The sequence below is a fragment of the Electrophorus electricus genome, chromosome 20 (assembly GCF_041902795.1).
Source record: "Electrophorus electricus isolate QZ-2024a chromosome 20, ASM4190279v1, whole genome shotgun sequence".
Taxonomy (NCBI): Eukaryota; Metazoa; Chordata; class Actinopteri; order Gymnotiformes; family Gymnotidae; genus Electrophorus; species Electrophorus electricus.
This window is the reverse complement of record NC_137516.1, coordinates 19,554,291-19,573,698: the sequence shown is the minus strand read 5'-3', so window position 1 is coordinate 19,573,698 and position 19,408 is coordinate 19,554,291. Positions and strand designations below refer to the sequence as shown.

General features: G+C 42.9%; 1 protein-coding gene across 1 annotated transcript in view; it reads left to right on the top strand.

The window, feature by feature from the left end:
- Window positions 1-2,362: 2,362 nt before the first annotated feature.
- The window catches only part of b4galt2 (UDP-Gal:betaGlcNAc beta 1,4- galactosyltransferase, polypeptide 2), an 84,677-nt gene continuing 67,631 nt past the window's right edge, over window positions 2,363-19,408 (top strand). Inside the window, exons 1-2 of the mRNA XM_027021732.3 lie at window positions 2,363-2,823; window positions 17,409-17,847. Coding sequence (XP_026877533.1) covers window positions 17,511-17,847 — 337 coding nt within the window. The 5' untranslated portion in view covers window positions 2,363-2,823; window positions 17,409-17,510. The remainder of the gene's footprint in view (window positions 2,824-17,408; window positions 17,848-19,408) is intronic.

Below are 19,408 nucleotides of genomic sequence, written 5' to 3'. Positions count from 1 at the left end.
ACACAGATGTCAGCAAAGCAGGCAAGGAGCTGGCATAAAATATGTACCACAGAACAAGACAATTACTGTAGACACAGAAGAAAAAATGTTTCTTTGAGCCACATCTGTTTATATGGGTATTAAACATTGAATGCTTGCAGAAAATAAACCTTTCTTCTATAATGTTTTATAATGTTATTATAGGGAAAAAAGGTTTTTCACTCATGTATAAAATGACACTATATAGTGCTGAGCTTCAGTCATTAAGATTTGCAAACTAATTGTGATGTATAAAATATTGCATTTCAGTTCAGAAATACAAACAGCTCTATTTCCAAACCATCTCATGTTTGTTTTTGTATTTTATGGCACAGAATCCAGAGTTCACATCACCTCTATGTTTTCATCTGTTTTATCTAATTTCATCTGTCCATCTGCTCTTATATTATCAGTGTTCCCTGGGTGTGTCTACTTCATCACCATTCAGATTGCTGCAGTAACTCATCTTTAAACTGCTTTCAGTTTAACGTATCATTTGGCGTGTCTTCATACATCAACCTCTTCACACTTATATAGCACTTCCATTAGTCAATAACTTTTATTTAACCTCTACCTCATATGCTGTTAATTCAAGGAGAAGGGATGTTCATTTTTAGGTAACAGAGCACTCAAATGAAATGGCTGACATTGGATGGCTGTTAAAAAAATTGTGAATCAAACAGTAGTTATATTACAAATGAAATACAGTGTGATCAGTACATAATAGGGTAATGGCACAGTTTTCATTAGTTTCACACTATATTCCAGTAAATTGGATTTTATATCAAACAGTTGCTATGAGGCTGAATTGGAAATATGTGAGGGAGTGCATGTACAAATGAGGGAAATTAGGAAATACAGCACTTTTTACAAATAGTATTGGCAGACACAAGACCCCCAAAACTAGCAGTAAACTATCTGTGCTGAAGACCCAGTAGAGCTACACCGGTTATAACTGGCTTAAGCCAGTTATCTAAAGGATTTGCAATCATGTATCAAACATGAGATCTTTTAAGTTATGTAAACTTGTTTACTTACTTTGAATACCCTAAAATGGGAGCACTACACATAAGAAGAGGGCTAATTCCTATCTAGTTCCCCCATATGTTGCTTTTATCCCATTTCAGATGGTAGCGATGTGTCAGTATAGAAAACAGAGTGCTTTTGGACTTCCATGTCAACGTGCTACTGTTGTTCTCACAGCAGGACAATATTACAATCTACAAAAATAACAATCTCATAAAACAAACATAATGATATTCAGAACTTTCAAGTTGCTTTTAAGAAGGAAATAGCCATAGAATTAACCTCTTACCTTCAAGCTTTTGATTAAGTTTTTTTTTAATTTAAAGGCATATTATTCAGTAAACACTATGCATTATTCAGTAAAATTGAAAATAATTTGGAAGGAATGTAATTACAAGAGTTACTGGGTGATCTACAGATGTCTATATGTGACCTGCATCCATTCAAACTTCCTCACTGTAGTTTTAAATAGGCTAAGTAATAAAGTATCATAAACAGGAAAAGTAACCCTAGCTGTTCAGCTTTATTCTGGATAGACTTAAGACACATATCATACATTATTTAGAAGGGGGGCATTTTAAGTGAGCATATGTGGTGCGGGATGAAAAATAATATTAACTGGACATTAGTTGATCTGGTGTGGCAACTTTCAATGGCCTTTACTGAATATCCCTAACCCTAACCCTTAACCCTAACCCCTAACCCTAACCGCTAACCTAATCCTAACCCTTAACCCCTAACCTAACCCCTAACATAACCCTAACCCCTAACCTAATCCTAACCCTAACCCTCATGTGACCACATTAATATGGTGGTACAGTGAGTCTAAGAGGGAGAACAGAATTCTAGAGGGCTCTGAATGTGCTAAAGGTTCATTATTATTATTATTATCATCATCATCATCATCATCATCATCATCATCATCATTATTATTATTATTATTATTATATGTAAAGTAGTGAAAGCTATAAAAAATAGATTAATATAATTTTTAAAAAGCTACATTTGTATAAAGCTATATTACGCAGAGGACATGAGAGTAGACTAGAATTCTTAGGTTGTAATCATACATTTAGTTTTCCACTGTAACAGCGTTATTCGTGTGCTCAGGAATTTATCGCAGCCGTGGAAAATGACCTTAGCTACATTTATACACGACCTTGAAAGAAAGAAAGAAAGAAAGAAAGAAAGAAAGAAAGAAAGAAAGAAAGAAAGAAAGAAAGAAAGAAAGAAAGAAAAAGAAAGGAAAAGCACTTGAAGTTTAACGATAAGAAAAGCGCACGTGCTCTATACTCCCTCTTGTGGTCGAATAGTTAACGACGTTTGAGCCCTCCGAGTCTCCGTACTAGATGCTGAAGAAAAACCTGCTTCTGTGCTTTTATTTGTACTCCCATCCTCTCTGCAAAAGATAGATTGCGGGCAGAAGAAATTGCACGGCAAAGATTCTGACTTACTCTGGGAATATCAAATGCGCGGAAGTGTTTTTGAGCAAAATGGATGCATCAGAATTGTCTGTCGTTGGGCAAAACCCATGTTGCTCTACGAAAGATGAATTAAGATCCATGCTTATCAGAAGGAAATAACGGCACAGCTAGATCTTATCTTGTTACCGGGATATTATGCGTATTTGTTTTCCCAAAAATTACTTATATTTGGTCTGGATGAAACCGTTATTGTTGAATTGACACTTCCCAAAATAGGCAGCTGTAGTCCGCAGCTGAAGTGGGTAAACAAAAAATGCATCCTTAAAGAAGGTATCTTGCTTCCTTTGCTATTAAGGTAAGACATTCCCATTTTAGTGCTTACATTCGGGGTTATTTGTTCACACCAGTCACTCGTCTTGCTCTTGGTTTTCTTTAGATCTTTTAGAAGCTATATTTAGTGCCTGCCATCTTGATTTAGGCGTAGAGATTGCTATTCCATATCATAACAGACGAAAGACATATCAGCACATAGCTAGCTCAAACTCAAAATGTTGTACGGGGCGTGAAATAACGCTGCAGCTGTTCTCCGCTTGTTCACGCACGAGTGCCTGAATCTGCACGTTAGAAATGAATGAAAATGGCATCATGCAATATATTTGGGCATGCAGCTATTCTTTGTCACAACTGCAGTATCTTCAGTTAGCAACTGCAAGCCATGCGTGGCTTTGTGTTCCGATGGTGGGTTTGGAGGGCGCGCGTATGCCCGGGGTGATGCGACCCGCGCCGCCTGTCACGGGTTGCCGGAACGTTTACCTGCATCTGTGTTTACGGTGTTTCGTGTTCATTTAAGCAGAAAGTGGAGGTTCTTTACTCTGTGTAACTCCAGTTGCGCGTGCTAGCACCTTCTCCCTCTAGGTGGTAGATTTTTGACTTCGCAGAGGGTTCTTTCCAATCATTAAGCAGCATATCACATGCCAACACTCCACTGTTCTTAAGGTTTTAAAGGGGTTACATTGTGCGTTGTTCTCAGATTTTGTTCACCTATTTTATTTAGAAAATTGTCAGTGCTTTTTACATTTCAGCCTTCTCCAAGATTAATATAGCAGTACAAATAACCAATACGAAAATTATAATACAATTAACCAACATGACGTCCAGTTTTCCTCATAAACGTTTCACTTGTATTTAAAATAAACTGCAGTGGAACAAAAGTAATATTGGTCATTTAACTGACAGTATGAAATAGTCTGGCACTTTAAATGTCTTCAGAACAGTTCTGTGATGTCATTGTTCTGTCCTCCCAGTGTGAAGTTCTGAAGCTTCTCTTCATCTGTCTCGTAGATAAAATTATTTTTCATTCTCTTTCATTAAGTCATGGCTTCTCATGATAGTGGGGAGGACACATTAGGTGGTGTCAGGTTGCTTGGGTTGCTGTGATCGCGGTTCCCCTGAGAGGCCAGAGAAGTTGAAGGAGCTGGCATCCGAACCTGAACTCTGTTGTTCTTCAGAATCCTGCAAGCTCTCTGTTCTGTCTTTTTCTTTCTCTCTCTCTCCCTCTCTCTCTCTCCCTCCCTCTCTCCCCTCTTCCTACTGTAGCCTAAGTAAACTGAATGAATACTCTGTCTGCTTCTTTGTACACTCTCTCACTCATTCACTCAAACATCCACTCACTGTGCTGCCTTCATCTTTCAAATGGATGTCAGTGGATCCTCAAGAGGCTCTTGAGCAATCATCCATTAGTGAGTTCGGTTGCATGTGGTGAGTCCAGTACACACTTTGTCTAGCTAGTCCAGTGCTGGTCTCTGCGGCTCAGTGATGCCTCCAGTCTGCTGAAACACATGGCTTCCTATCATATTAAAAGAGTTTTGGGGGGATATTAAGTGTCACTGAGAAATTAATACAGCTAATATTACTCAAATTAAATTCGTTTTGTAGTCATATAATGTCCACGTCTGCAGCTTAATGGATAGATTTTGTATGAGACTTGAACACCGGATATGTGGTGGTGCAGATGTGATATATAAGGATATACCAATTAGGTGCTGGGACTTGTTGTCATGGGAACAGTAAGACCCTGAGGCATAAAGGTTGCTCCTGGTGGATGGCTGTATTTAGTACAGCAGTCTTGTCCGAAGTTGGGAGTAGCCGTCGTTCGTTGTAACGGCGTGAGTTGTGGTGTTGCTACTCACCAATCATGGCCTGATCTACACCATTCACAGCCTCATCTTCTTCCTGTAATTCCGCCATTGCGCGTGGACATTACGAGCTGTGTGGGATGTAGATGGGGGGGGGGTAGGGCTGACGTGTGGGGGGCGCGGGCGTAAAGCCGAGAACTACTCTGTTGCCGGAATCTTCCTCCATAGCATGATGGTGTGGACCGCAGTGTCTCCATGGTTAGGTGGACTGCAGAGTCTCCATGGTTAGGTGGACTGCAGTGTCTCCATGGTTAGGTGGACCGCAGTGTCTCCATGGTGAAGTGGACCGCAGTGTCTCCATGGTGAAGTGGACCACAGTGTCTCCATGGTGAAGTGAACCACAGTGTCTCCATGATGAGGTGGACTGCATTGTCCTGGAGCTGAAGCCTTGGCCTGCTGCTTGTCAACAGCAGAGAAGCAGAGACTGAAGTTCTGCTGTGAAGAAACAGGACATATCGCTGATTAGTCTCTGATATCTGAATATCACTGTGGGCAGCAGCCTGAGCTCTGCTGTGCTTCTGAGGATAGCCTAATCTCAAAATGATGACAAGATAGAGGTCAGACTGGAGAGGAACTCCCTGTACAGCCTAGGTCAGTCACTTCACAGTGAAATACACCTCACTAACATCTTGAAGCAATAGCTCTGCAAGATTCATCTATATTCATCCATATTCATCCATAAATGACAAATCAAGCCAACTGTTTTGAAACTGAAAGTATCCGACAGTATAGTGGGTGTCCTAAATAATCCTACAGTATAGTGGGGAGTTCTAAAGTATACTTTCAGAAACTGATACTAAATAAGAGATTGAGATGCAAGCAGGCACATGGTTGTGGTGATGTAGAGTCCTGACACAGCCTCTTTGAGCCTGGGCTTTGGGACCAGCGAAGAGCAGATGGCTTGATGTTCTGGTCGGCAGGGCAGACCCTTAACTGGGCGGACCCTGAGTTGGCGGACCCTGAGCTGGGCTAAGTGGAAGAGAATTGGCTGCTCTGCATGTGGTGCAGGTGCTTATGACAGTCTTGCCTGTGATTCATCAGATTTCTTCCCAGTTCTTAATGTGCCAAGCGTCGTCCTGGCATCAGCGCTGAGTTTGAAATGCCTTTTTTATTGTCATTCAGACTCCTTTTTAACGTGTTAAGGTGCTTAATGCAGTTGTATGTGTGTGTTTTCCCCATTTTACTAAGCAGAATGACAGCTTGAATAAAAACCACTGGATCAGGGCATGAAATGAATTATCTGCTGGTCCAGATGTGGCAGTTCTGGACCTCAGTTGCAAAGCTAAAAAAAGCACAATAAACAGCATTAGATATTAGATGCCAATAAACAATATTAGGGTGGAAGATACAAACATGCCAACAGCTTTGACTAGGTGGAGTTATCTTTGTTTCATGCGTTTTCCATCTCATTCATGGTTATGCTAGTAAGCTGCAGACTTGCCAGTGTGACCTAAATTACATGCTGTAGTTAGTGCTTCATTTTTCTTGTCTTGACATGATTCCAGTGAGATTTGGTTTTCTTCCCATGAAATTGACGTCGGGGTGTGTGTTCAGTGTATTGAATGCTAGCTATGTGTGCCTGTGTGGTCTCAAAGGCGGTGGTGAGTGGGTGGTGTGGGGGGGTGATACGGTAGGTTAGGAGGGTGGGGGGACTTGTTCTCTGGAGGTCAGCCATCTTAAGTCTGAAAAACTAATCTGAGATTGTGTGCAACACGTACAGATTATGGCATTAAGTGGTATCTGACTATCTTTTGCAATGGTTAAGTAGGTTTCAGAAAAATTGGATGGGAGTGTGCATGTGAATACAGTTTTGTGTGTGTGTGTGTGTGTGTGTGTGTGTGTGTGAGTCTGCGTTCATGCGTGTGTGCATGCAGTGGTGTGCATGCGTGTGTGTGTGTGTGTGTGTGTGTGTTTGGTGAGGTGGGGGTCCAGGGCCACAGGCTCTCCTCACCTGTTTCTGTGGCTGCTTCTCCGCCTGCTAGTCTCCCCGTGATATGACAAACTCAGGCATTGATCCACAGAAACCCTGCCACCCACCCACCGACTTCAGACTGGAAATACCACCACCTCAACTCTGACCAGCACAGCGTGGTAAAGAGCCAGCGACTTGACATGTCATTAAAATGCCTAAGGATTCAAGAGTAATTTGACAGTTGAGAACTAATTCAGTTATGATTAAAATCTCGATCAGAGCAATTAACTTAATTGTGCTGTGTCAGACTTGGGACAATCTGAGGAATATAAACATTCTGGAGGGAATTTCGGCTTTCAGCCACTTGATGCAGGTGTTTTGATTTTCTAGCTCATTTCTCCCTCTAAAGGCAACACAGACAGCACAGGGGTTTGTAAAGGAAGAAACTCTCTTAGTTAAATACCTCAGACTATGAGATGATGTTTTCTTTTGTTTGAGGCAGGAATGTAGTCTGCTTTCATGTTTTGTTTGTTTAATTCTCTTTATAAAGGAGTATTTGAGTAGAAGTGTAGTTATGCATGTATGTACATTTATATAACTGTCTTCAGGGGAATGCATGTTTTATTTATATATATATAAAAATGTAATAACCCCTCTGGAATGATCTGTAATTCTGCATGAATGCGAAATCAGTATAGTCTTAATAATAAACAAACACAAATAACATCATCTTTACCCAAGAACACACATTACATTTTACAGTACAATAGCATAGTTAGCAAATGGTTTAAACAGTCAGAGCCATTGTAGAAAACATTCTCTGAACCCTTATATTTAGTTTCAGGTGATGGACAGACACAGAGAGCACAGAGAGCAGGGTGCCTATCTGAGGTTATGGGTCTGATTCCCAGAGCACACACCAGTGCCGAAGTGATAAATATACGTCACTCTGGATAAGAATGTCTGACAAAAACTCACTTTGTGTAGAGACAAAAATGTTTAGTCATGCACAGAGGTTAGGAAGTGAGGAGGACTTCTGCTCAGGTTTGGGGGTTTGTCTTGCTTGAATGATCTGCTAGAATTTCTTCTGTTTAAGATCCCTGATGATGATCTAGAACAGGAGGAAATGACGACCTACTGTGTCGTGAGATTTAGATTATTATCTAGATTTAGATTATGCAGGAGTTCCTGAAGCCACTTGGACTTCACTGAATGTGGAATTGATTGTTTGCTAACTGTGTGTGTCTCCAGGCTTTCATGCACACTCACTCAGGACCCTCTTATTACCTCTACCATGCTTCAATTGGGATGAGAAATTATGTTGGGATGAGGTTTTGGTTTTGCAGTGTTCATACACCAAAAAGTAAATGTGTCTTTGAGTAGTACTGTGGAAGAGAGTATGCTCATTTGTAAACTGAGTGCCTGTCTGTGGAGTCAGGAAGGTCCAAGCCTTTTAAAATCCTTTTGCTGTTCTTTAATGTGCTCTGAGGTTCTCAGCAATCTCTTTAATCTGTTCTGGAGTCCTCAGTGATCTCTTTAATCTGTTCTGATGTCCTCAGCGATCTCTTTAATCTGTTCTGGAGTCCTCAGTGATCTCTTTAATCTGTTCTGATGTCCTCAGCGATCTCTTTAATCTGTTCTGGAGTCCTCAGCGATCTCTTTAATCTGTTCTGGAGTCCTCAGCGATCTCTTTAATCTGTTCTGGAGTCCTCAATGATCTCTTTAATCTGTTCTGAGGTCCACAGCGATCTCTTTAATCTGTTCTGGTGTCCTTAGCGATCTTTTTAATCTGTTCTGGGGTCCTCAGCGATCTCTTTAATCTGGATTATGCACCACAGGGTGCAAAAGAATCCTGTCATGAAATGTCAGTAACCAAAACTAGAAGACTGGAACACCTGCCTCCAATTATCCATTTAGTTTTTGTTTCCTGTTCACTGAGTTTGTCTGTCATAAAACCTTTGTAGTGTGTTGCTAAGTAATGTTTTGATTTGTTATCACGACTAAGATGAACAGCAGATGGTGGTTGAGGCCCCATTTGTCTATGGCTTGTCTGTACCATCTCTGATCATCTCTGGCTTGTCTGGATTTCTGCTGTAAGGCACACACACTGTATCCAGACTGCTAGTGGTGGCAGCAGGTCCAGCACTCCGCGCTGTGATAATTCCACCGAACTGGTAAAACACCACACACGTGACTTTTACTCATGCCACTTTTGCAGTTTTCCTTTTTTGGTGGCAATTATCTGTCTGTTTAAGTGTTGAGCTGCACATCACATGCCTCTCTCAATCTGATGTGGGTAATTTAAGAAAAATATCACAAATGCTGAAACAATAAGCCTCAAATCAAGCGGGATCTGAAACCTATCGGAGGGAAATCAAATCAACCAGTTTCATTAGTTTTGTTTCCTTTCCCTGCTGAACATATAATAGAGGAACTGGTACTGTAGGAGTCCCTCACAGAAGTGTATCTGCTTGTCTAAGGGGGTTATGTGATGCACTGCACCTCATGATGGGGACCAGGGGGAGGGGCTGGCATCAACATCTGAGCCTGATTGGATGTTTCATACAGCAGCTCTGGTCCTAATTTAATTCAGGGGCTGTGGGGTGTGTGTTTGGCCCCTGCAGTGACTTTCTGAGTCAAGCATGATAGATGGAATGGAGGAGGTGCTCAAAGTTGGAGTTGACGCAGAGAAGCCCACGAGCGTTTTTAGAGTGAGCTGACAAAAGCCTTTCTCATCTCTGTTGGACGAGCTCGGGCGTGGCAGCTCAGGGCTGGAGAGGGGCAGGGGTGGGCGGCAGTGCCCTCCCTAAGGGCTTCATGCTGAGGCTTGCCTGCACACTGATGGTCTGTGGTGTTAGGAGGTGTGGAGGCTTATGGTGACACTTCTCCACTCCTCTGTGTCTGGCTCCGGCCTGCTCACGTTCGCTATGCGTCCCTGTACGGCTGCTGTAGTTTCGGCTCACGGGAGCGTCGGGTTCTTCTGCCTGCTTATGGTGTGGTTTGGCTTTAAACCTGTTTCTTTGTGTCATGTTGTTCTCTATATACAGGTGGGGGAAGTCACAGCAGTGGTGTTGCTGTCAACAGGCGATCACTGACTGGCTCTTCAGTGAGTTTCGCCTGTTAAGGTCAAGATAGTTGAATTATTGCTAGGCTAATGCAGGAGCTCCATGATGCAGAGGAAAATGTCGTGCTGGGATTTGTCTGACCAGTGTTACATTTGCTGTTTAAGTTGTGATTGTTATAGTGGTTTAGCTCCAAGGGTGTGTTTATGGTCCTGAAAGCATCAAATGAGAATAATTACAAACCTTTTCATGTTCGTCCTCGAAAAGAATAGGATAAAATGATGCAGTCCCTTCTGCTATTTAAACAGACCACATCATTATAGAATGATTACAACTATTGTATTGTTGGTATTATACAACAATTATCATAAAACAATAAATATTTTGCAATATTTGCAATATTTTTTATTTTTATTATATTTACAAAAATAATAAAAGAATATTGTTAGAAGTTTTTATACCATTGTTGGTAAGATATAATACTAAAATTACATGTTTCTAAATCAAGATTTCACTATGACAATGATTAAACATTTTGCTACAGCGTGAGGTGCAGAAGGTCAACACCCAGTCCTTTCATTCAATTTTTTCATGTTCTAAATTGTACATTGTGCGAGTTGTGTTGTGGTATTCATTCATCCTGTGCTCTCGGCCATGGTAACGGCTCTGGGCGGGTAGAAGGAGATCCAGTGCACATGTTTACTTGTTACTGATACAGAAGCATTTAATGATGTTTTACAGGGTACGAAATTGACTTTTATCCTAAAGAACCTCACTGGTGATCTTCATTCCAGTTACAGCCAAATGTAGCATTTAATTTTATGCCACTTACAGATGCAATATAAAACATTGCATTAAAACATTTCATTTATGCCACTTTCATCAGAACACTGCTAAATGAATGCATGTGAATTGTTAATTTTCTCATAACATCTTGTTTGATTGAATTAATTCAATCCAGATAGATAAAAAAGATGAACTGTTTCTGTGTGTTTGTGAGAGAGCGAGAGGCAGAAATCATAATCCAGGAGGAGGCTGATTTGTTTCAGCTCCAGCCTGCTAACGGTTCTGTACATCTGGAGAATTGTCCTGCTGTGCCAGATGTTCTGCACACAGAGTGCCATCTACATTTCCATTAAGGTTGCACGATATATAATTTCAGCATTGTGCATGTGTGCATGCACAATAGTCACATTGCAGGACGTGCACTTTTTAAATTTAGTTTTATTTTTGCAATGATGTGCAATGTCACTTAAGGCAAATTAATTCAAACATGTCAGGCTACAAATTTCTTGCTGCTTGACAAAAAAGTAAAATTTGCACTGTTGTCATTTTCCACATCTACCAGAGGCAGATTATATCAGCCCAGTATTTATTTTACTCCAAACTTGGATACACAGAGTTTGTTGCTTGTTATGAGCAACATGCCATTTCTGCGTGCACAGTGATCCAGCATTTTTGATCGTGACGAATAAGAACTGAACAAATAAGAAATATCGGCGATTTAAACTAATAATACATGCTTGGGTGGAGGGGGGGTTGCTGTCCAAACCAGAAAAGTCTTTCGGACTTTGCCGGTGTTTCACCAAATGAGAAATAAGTCTCACTTCCACTTTATTAACGAGGAGCTGAAAAGTCGCTGTTCACAAACGGCATTTCCCCGGAGGATCATGCAAATGAGAATGTTGTATTTAAGTTGTATTTTTGTAACCAGGCGGGTGTATAGCTGCTCTTTTATTTGTATTTTATTTGTTTGAATAATGTTTACTACTTTAAAGACATTTTAATTATGAAATAAAATGTTAAATGACCCATTTTGTCTCTAATGTGATATTGAAACTCCCTTAATTTAATGCCATTTTAACCATGAGTACAAAGGTGCAGGAAAGGTGTATCTACTCTAGTCTCCACCTTCTTCACTGACAGACAGGTACTCACCTTATTTAGGGTAGGAGACATGCATTATTAATGTCATGACATGTTGAATCATTGATCTCTGGTCACTTCTGTTGAAATCTGGTGAAAATATCTGCATTTTGTTAAATATCACAATATATATTGCAGAAAAAATATTACAGCGTCAGTTTTTTGTCCAATATTATGCAGCCCTAGTTTCCAGTGTTTATGTTAAGTGTCTAATGTAGTAAGGCTGTGTTTATTGTTGCATCAGATGGTCATTTCTAGAGTTGCATAAAACCAAAGCTAACTAATGTTGCTGACATCAAGTTCCAAATGAGGTCCAGGTCTTGTGTGTTCACCTTGGATGCTGGGTCTGTCTGGGCTTGGGTTACATTTGGATGATCAAAATATTGAATCAAGATGGGGAAATTTCATATGGTCAGATTAGTTTCATGCATCTTATACCAAAATTTGTCATTTTGGTCTTAGGTGGTTAGATGGATTCCTTTCTTTCTGTTTCAAAAAGCTGTCAGTTTAGTGATTAAGTGACTGCTGGCTTTGGATCTGATTAATAATGGATTGCAACAGCGCCACACGTTAGCCTGTGTGTTATTAACACTGGAACATGCTGCACTCCACATGTTTCCAGTTCATCTGGGCGACTTGCTTGTGTAATTTTGTTACCCTTTATCCTGTGTCTCTATTAGCTATGACACAGGTTCCATGTGAAATATTCATTAGATGTGCTACAGTCTCACTGTCTTTATGTTGTGGGCCCACCTATACTTAACTTAGTGCCGTGACCTGTTTTTGTGTTAACTGTGAGTAAGCCAGGGTTATTGTTGTTATTCATTACTTTGATATGGTTGCATTTATTAACTCATACATTTGTTTATTCATTTATCTATTTATGGGTACTAATTTAAATTAAACTGGTTTTAATTTTAAAAAGTAAAAGTTTGCAAACCATTTTGGTAAGTTCACCTGTTTTTCCCAGGACCCTGTTCTAATTAGCACCAGTGTTCCCTCCATGCCGTGTGTAAGATGGGTCTTCAGCTGTGTTCCACATTTGCTAGGAAAGTAATTTACTTGGCTGTACAATTACACAACATGTCACAACAGTGCACAACATGTCACAACATGTCACAACATGTCACAACAGTGCACAACATGTCACAACAGTGCACAACAAAGGCTCTCTTCACCGCTCCACTGTTGAAATCTTAATGATCGCATCCGCTAGGTTTTCAGTTTTTGTTTGAAATTACACAGAATTGTTTACAAAAGGTTTGGCTTACTTGCATAGCAGCCTGATTCCAGGCTGTAGGGGTGGTGATCCTAATGCAGTAGTAATAGCAAAGAGAACAAACAGCTTTTTTGCTCAAGCTCCTGCCAGAGGCCTTCTTCCGCTAGGCTGAGCTGCTCTGATGAATATTTCACCAGTGTGAGTACTGGGACATGAACATCCAAAATGCTCTTTGAGCCTCTTCTCTCTCCCTGCTTCACGCCAGCCATGGCTGGGCTGGGGAATATCATTCAGAGTTGGATTTTCGTTCACAGGGGCAGAGCCTGTATTGACTGGAGAACCTCGGGAGGTGTTCCATGCATGATGAAGTTGTGTTATATTGATGCTCTGGAGTAGGGTTATCCAAATGTGTTCAGACCCCAGCCGAGCTGAAAGTTAAGACAGAAGACATGAAATAACAATAAACACTGTGATTGTTGCCCTTGACAGACTCACTGTATAAAACCCATGTCATTGTAACAGTGCATGTGGTCTGGCGGACAGAATGAGGTTCCTGTGGGTTTGGGTCTCAGGTCGACCTGATAGCCAAACAGGTCAGGAGAAGCTTGAACAATAGCTGTAAGTGGAGGCTCAGCTGCTCCACAGCCTCAGAGAACAGTGTGCCGAAACTTCATATTATAAACAGCTCAGAGTTGGTTGCAGGGAAAAGGCCGGTACTGGCGCAAGTTGAGCAAGTGATTGCATTTGAGAAGGATCGGAGTTGGCTCGGCCCAAACCGTGGTGCTCGATTCTTTCTCGCGCTTCTCTCCTTCACTCCTCTTCTCACTTTCATCTCATGACTCTGTATCCTCCTTCCCCACCACAGCCTTGCCATGTTCCTGCTCTTTCTCTGTCTCTACCTGTCTCTGTCTCTCTGTTCCTCCCTCTCTCTCCATCTCTGTCCCACTGCCTCTTTTTTTTTGCTCTGTCTCTTTTATTGCATGTTGCTCTCCTCTTCCCAGCAGCCTGTCTGTTTCTGCCTTGGTTGGTTGCGACAGTGGTTCATCATGGGGCCAAGCAGAGGAGGGAGGGGCTTTTGTGTGGTGAGCAGACACAAGTACCCCTGCACAGAGCTGAAACCAGGCTGCAACATGGCAGCTGCGATTTCCTCCACTTGCTGTGGGAAGCCTGTGCTTGGAAGGAAAGGACGGAAAAGCAGAGGCCGTCAGCGTCACTCTTCGCTGTGTTATCTAACTGCCACCCCTGTGTTCGGCCTCCGGAGGGAGCTGCAGGCCAGTCAGGGCAAGATCCTCTCCCCTTAAACCCCCACCTCACCCCCCTTCCTCCCCACCCGCCTGGGGCGGGGGGACTCTCAGCAGGCAGCCTATTCACATCATCAAGTTCGCTGATGACACGCCTGTGGTAGGTATCATCAGCAAGGACGACGAGTCAGCATACAGAGAGGAGGTACAAAAACTGGTGAGCTGGTGCAAGGTTAACAACCTGTATCTGAATGTTCACAAAACAAAAGAGATGGTTGTTGGCTTCAGGAGAGCAAGATGAAATCACTCCCCACTTACCATCAACAGCTCATTGGAGATCGTCAAGAACACCAAGTTCCTTGGTGTTCACATAGCGGAGAACATCATCTGGACCCTGAACACCAATTCCATTACCAATAAAGTCCAGCAATATCTCTACTTCCTTCCGAAGCTGAGAAAAGCCCATTTTCCATCACCCATCCTCACTACCTTCTATAGAGGCACTATAGATAGCATCCTGAGCAGCTGCATCACTACCTGGTTTGGGAACTGCACCCTCTTTGACCGCAAGACCCTTCAGAGAATAGTGATAACAGTTGAGAAGATCACTGGGGTCTCTCTTCCCTCCATCACGGACATCTACAAAACATGCTGCATCCGGAAAGCCACCAACTTTGTGAAAGACCCCACACACCCCTCACATGAACTGTTCACCCTTTTAACATCTGGAAGAAGGTACCGCAGCATCCAGTCCCGCACCTCCAGCTGTGCAACAGCTTCTTCCCAGAAGCCATCAGACTCCTGAACTCTGGCTAATTCTAATTCCAAACAAATGGACACTTCTATACACACACACATACACACATGCTTATACACATTCATGCACACACACACACACACACACACACACACACACACATACATATCCATCCATATACACACACACACACACACACACACACACACACAAACACATTGTTTTTGTATCGGACAAATTGCTAAAGTCAAACTTCACACATATATAATATGCATCCTTTTGCACTCTTGCACATTCTTCCTACTTGCTGCTAGAATACAGTACTAAATCAGCACTGTATTCTGAACTGTTTCTGGCTGCTACCAGTGACTGCTATGTTCAGTATAGCATGTCACTGACTCCTATGCACAAACCCACTTTACATATTCCCAGTTTACTGGTCAAAATAAATGCACTGTCTGTTCATTGTGTATTGGTTCTGTCCTGTATTTGTTGTTTGATATTATTGCTCTGTATTGTATTGTTTGCACTCGCGTAGTGTGTTGTCTGTTGCACTTGTTTTATGTTGCACCATGGTCCTGGAGGAACATTGTTTCATTTTGCTGTGCACTTGTATATAGCTGAAATGACAATAAAGCCCTTTTGAACTTTGAACTTTTGAACTGTGAACTAGTTTGAAATGAGGAGACTTTCCCCACCCTGTTTCCTCCAGTAGTCACGGCAAGAGTGACAAGGACAGGGCGAGGAATGGTCTCCTAGTAGGACCAGGCTGTTGTCTGTTTGTTTGTTTGAACCCCCCCCCCCCCCCCTTTTTGGTCCTCTCTCCCATCTGCTAGACTAGAAAAACCCCCCAGCACCTAAAAATTGCCATCAGCAAAGTTTCCATGTCTGCTCTGGGTGAACCCTCCGACCCCATTGACTGTGGAGGGTGTTTCCCTTGCAGTGTGTGTCGTGTTGGTTATTGGACCTTTTTTTGGAGTGCCTCACACATTTGCAGCACAGGAGGATGTGAAGCAGAGAAAGGTGTCGAAGAGAGCGCAGATATATAATAGTTCTAGCAAACGGAAGGGGCAGAAGGGCTGGCTGAGGGAGGTGTGGACATAATGAAAGTCTGTTGTAACCTGCGCTACTCATAAAAATCAATACATTACATGAACAGGGCTGGCAAAAGTCCAGACACTCAACGTTAGCTAGCTGTATAACCACACACTCAACTTTAGCTAGCTGTATAACCACACACTCTACGTTAGCTAGCTGTATAACCACACACTCAACTTTAGCTAGCTGTATAACCACACACTCTACGTTAGCTAGCTGTATAACCACACACTCTACGTTAGCTAGCTGTATAACCAGACACTCAACTTTAGCTAGCTGTATAACCAGACACTCAACGTTAGCTAGCTGTATAACCACACACTCTACGTTAGCTAGCTGTATAACCAGACACTCAACGTTAGCTAGCTGCATAACCAGACACTCAATGTTAGCTAGCTGTATAACCAGACACTCAACTTTAGCTAGCTGCATAACCACACACTCTACGTTAGCTAGCTGCATAACCAGACACTCAATGTTAGCTAGCTGTATAACCACACACTCAACGTTAGCTAGCTGCATAACCACACACTCTACGTTAGCTAGCTGTATAACCACACACTCTACGTTAGCTAGCTGTATAACCAGACACTCAACTTTAGCTAGCTGCATAACCACACACTCTACGTTAGCTAGCTGCATAACCAGACACTCAATGTTAGCTAGCTGTATAACCACACACTCAACGTTAGCTAGCTGTATAACCACACACTCTACGTTAGCTAGCTGTATAACCAGACACTCAACTTTAGCTAGCTGTATAACCAGACACTCAACGTTAGCTAGCTGTATAACCACACACTCTACGTTAGCTAGCTGTATAACCAGACACTCAACTTTAGCTAGCTGTATAACCAGACACTCAACGTTAGCTAGCTGTATAACCACACACTCTACGTTAGCTAGCTGTATAACCACACACTCTACGTTAGCTAGCTGTATAACCACACACTCTACGTTAGCTAGCTGCATAACCAGACACTCAATGTTAGCTAGCTGTATAACCAGACACTCAACGTTAGCTAGCTGTATAACCAGACACTCAACGTTAGCTAGCTGCATAACCAGCCATTGAGGGACCTTCAGTACAAACAAAGAACGAAGGGGATCACCCAGCAGGACTGTGTATGTAAGGTTGTCCATTGCTGTGTAAATTACTGGAATACAGCCGATAAACTGAGCCTCTGACACAGTGACCTTATTCCTCCTATATGAGATCTTCTAGATAATTGTCTGACTACATTTTGTGTTTGTGTGGCCCCTGCAGTAGGAAAAATTCTGTATGTGTCAGGATACTTGGTGAATACAAAGATTTCTCAATATTTGAAACAAAGATGTGAAGTATCATTGATGCCAAAATAGCACCACTAATAAAGTGCTTATAGTGCCTCCTTGTGGAAAGTCTTTAGCTTGCTAATTATGTAAGTGAGTAAATATGTGAGTGAGTAAGTCACACACCAGGTTCATGAGATGCTTTCAAAAATGTTCCTTTAGGTTACAGTGTCCCCCCACCCCTTTGATCTGCCGCAGGAGGATTCTCTGAGCGTGGAGCAGTGGGGGGTTGAGCGAGGCGCGGCCAGGAGAGGGCACTGAGCGGATGCCCTTAGTGGTGGGCGGCGTGGGGCCTCGACCATGAGCCGGCTGATGCTCGGCCGCACGCTGGAGCGGGTCTGCAAGGTCGTGCTGCTGCTGTGCCTCATCCACTTTCTCATCATGATGATCCTCTATTTCGACGTCTACAGCCAGCGCTTTGACATCTTCAGCCGCTTCAACAACGGCCGTGGCACAAACAACTCCCGCGGCCCACACCACTACTACTACAACTACTCCAGCGGCCGGCCCAACGCCACCTTCCCCAGTTACCTGCCCGCCATCGACCAGCTGCCACCTAGCGCCCGGCCAGAGGCAAACCGCACACGCCCCACCCCCAAGCCGGTCCTTCCGTGCCCAGAGGCACCTCCTGGACTGGGTAGGTGATGCTCTCTTGGCTTTTATCACTTAGGAACTTTGTGCTTGGGGCTTGCATTCTCTGGAGTTATTCTGAGGCACATGCATTAGAGCTGAGCAAGGCTAGTAGGTTGTTACTGCACTTGCCATGGCAGGAGCTTAATGAGGTCAAACAGTCAAACATAAACTCAAAATGTCCTGAAACCTGGTGCTGACCAAGTAGCACAGAGACAGAAATAGGATGGACTTAGACTCCCAGGGACAATAATGGCAGCTCTGCAAATGTCACGTGTTACAGTACTGCTATTAGTGTCAACTAAAGGAGACTATTGGGCAAAAAGAAGCAGATGAGTGTAATATATTGCGGACTCTTGTCTTTATAACAGTAAGAATAAAATTCCTTTCACAACTACAGTATAATAAGGCCCGCTGAGAAGATCAAACAGCTACTTATGCGAGGGAATGTGAGAAAGGCAGGAGGGGGTATTCATGCCTGCAAACTCTTAATTAGCACTCTCTGAACACAAGATGAAATGGCAGAAGCTGGGTGTGTGTGTGTGTGTGTGTGTGTGTGTGTGATAGAGAGAGAACATATAGTACCAGCCGCTGTACAGGGTCTCTGAGTCGTAATGAATCCTCTGCAGACTCCATTTACTCAAAAATCTGGTGTCCTGCTCCTGTTCTTTAGACTGAGGAGAAGAAGAACAGAGTTGGCATCATTTTTCCTCTCACTGTGACATAATTCTGTGTCTTCTCCATCTTTGACGTCCAGCCAAAACCCGCCGTCTGCTGGTGGAGTATGCTGGTCCACAGTAAAAACAAACGACGTGTGTAGATGGTCAGTGCAGCTGGCTGTGGTTGCACTTTGTTATTTCCATGTGCTAGTGCCGCGCGTCATGAGAGGAGGGCTGAGGACGACCCTGACCCGGCAGCGCGCAAGCTCGTGAACAAAACACATCTGCTGCAGTCGCCATGACGCTAGCATGAGCGGACCACCTCTCCACCAGCTGTGCAGCCCATTGGCAGGGAGAAAAAATTACTCATTAACTGCAATGTCATTGTGCTGCTTTTTCTTTGCTCGTAACGAGGCAGCCGTTGGTAATAAAGGCGCTCCAGTGCTATTTGAGAAGCCTCCAGGCGCTGGGCCATCGCCACACTAACCCTCCTAATGAGGGTTTAAGTGGAGCTCTGGAGGGAGCTCGGGGTTATGCTGCATCATGTGCCGTAGCCCCCATCTTTTATGCCCCTACCTGCCCTTTCTCTCATTCTTTTTTTTTTTCTCTTTTTCATCTCCTCTGCTTTCTGGATGTATGTCTATCCGTTTCTCTCTGTCTCTTTGCCTTTATATTGCTGACTGCTACTAAGATGCTAGCTCAGCATGTTTTGTCTTAGCTCTAGTGTGGAACTACAAGACCCTCGTTAAGCCAGTAGCTTTGTCTCTCCTGCTGCGCTGGACATGGAGCCGTAGTTACCGTGAGGGAGGGAGGGTCATCCTCTTTTCTCCTTCCACAGCCAGAACCACTTCAAAGAGGTTGAAGTACCTTAGCCTTGTGTGATGAAAGGGCCGGACGAGGAGGGTGGCA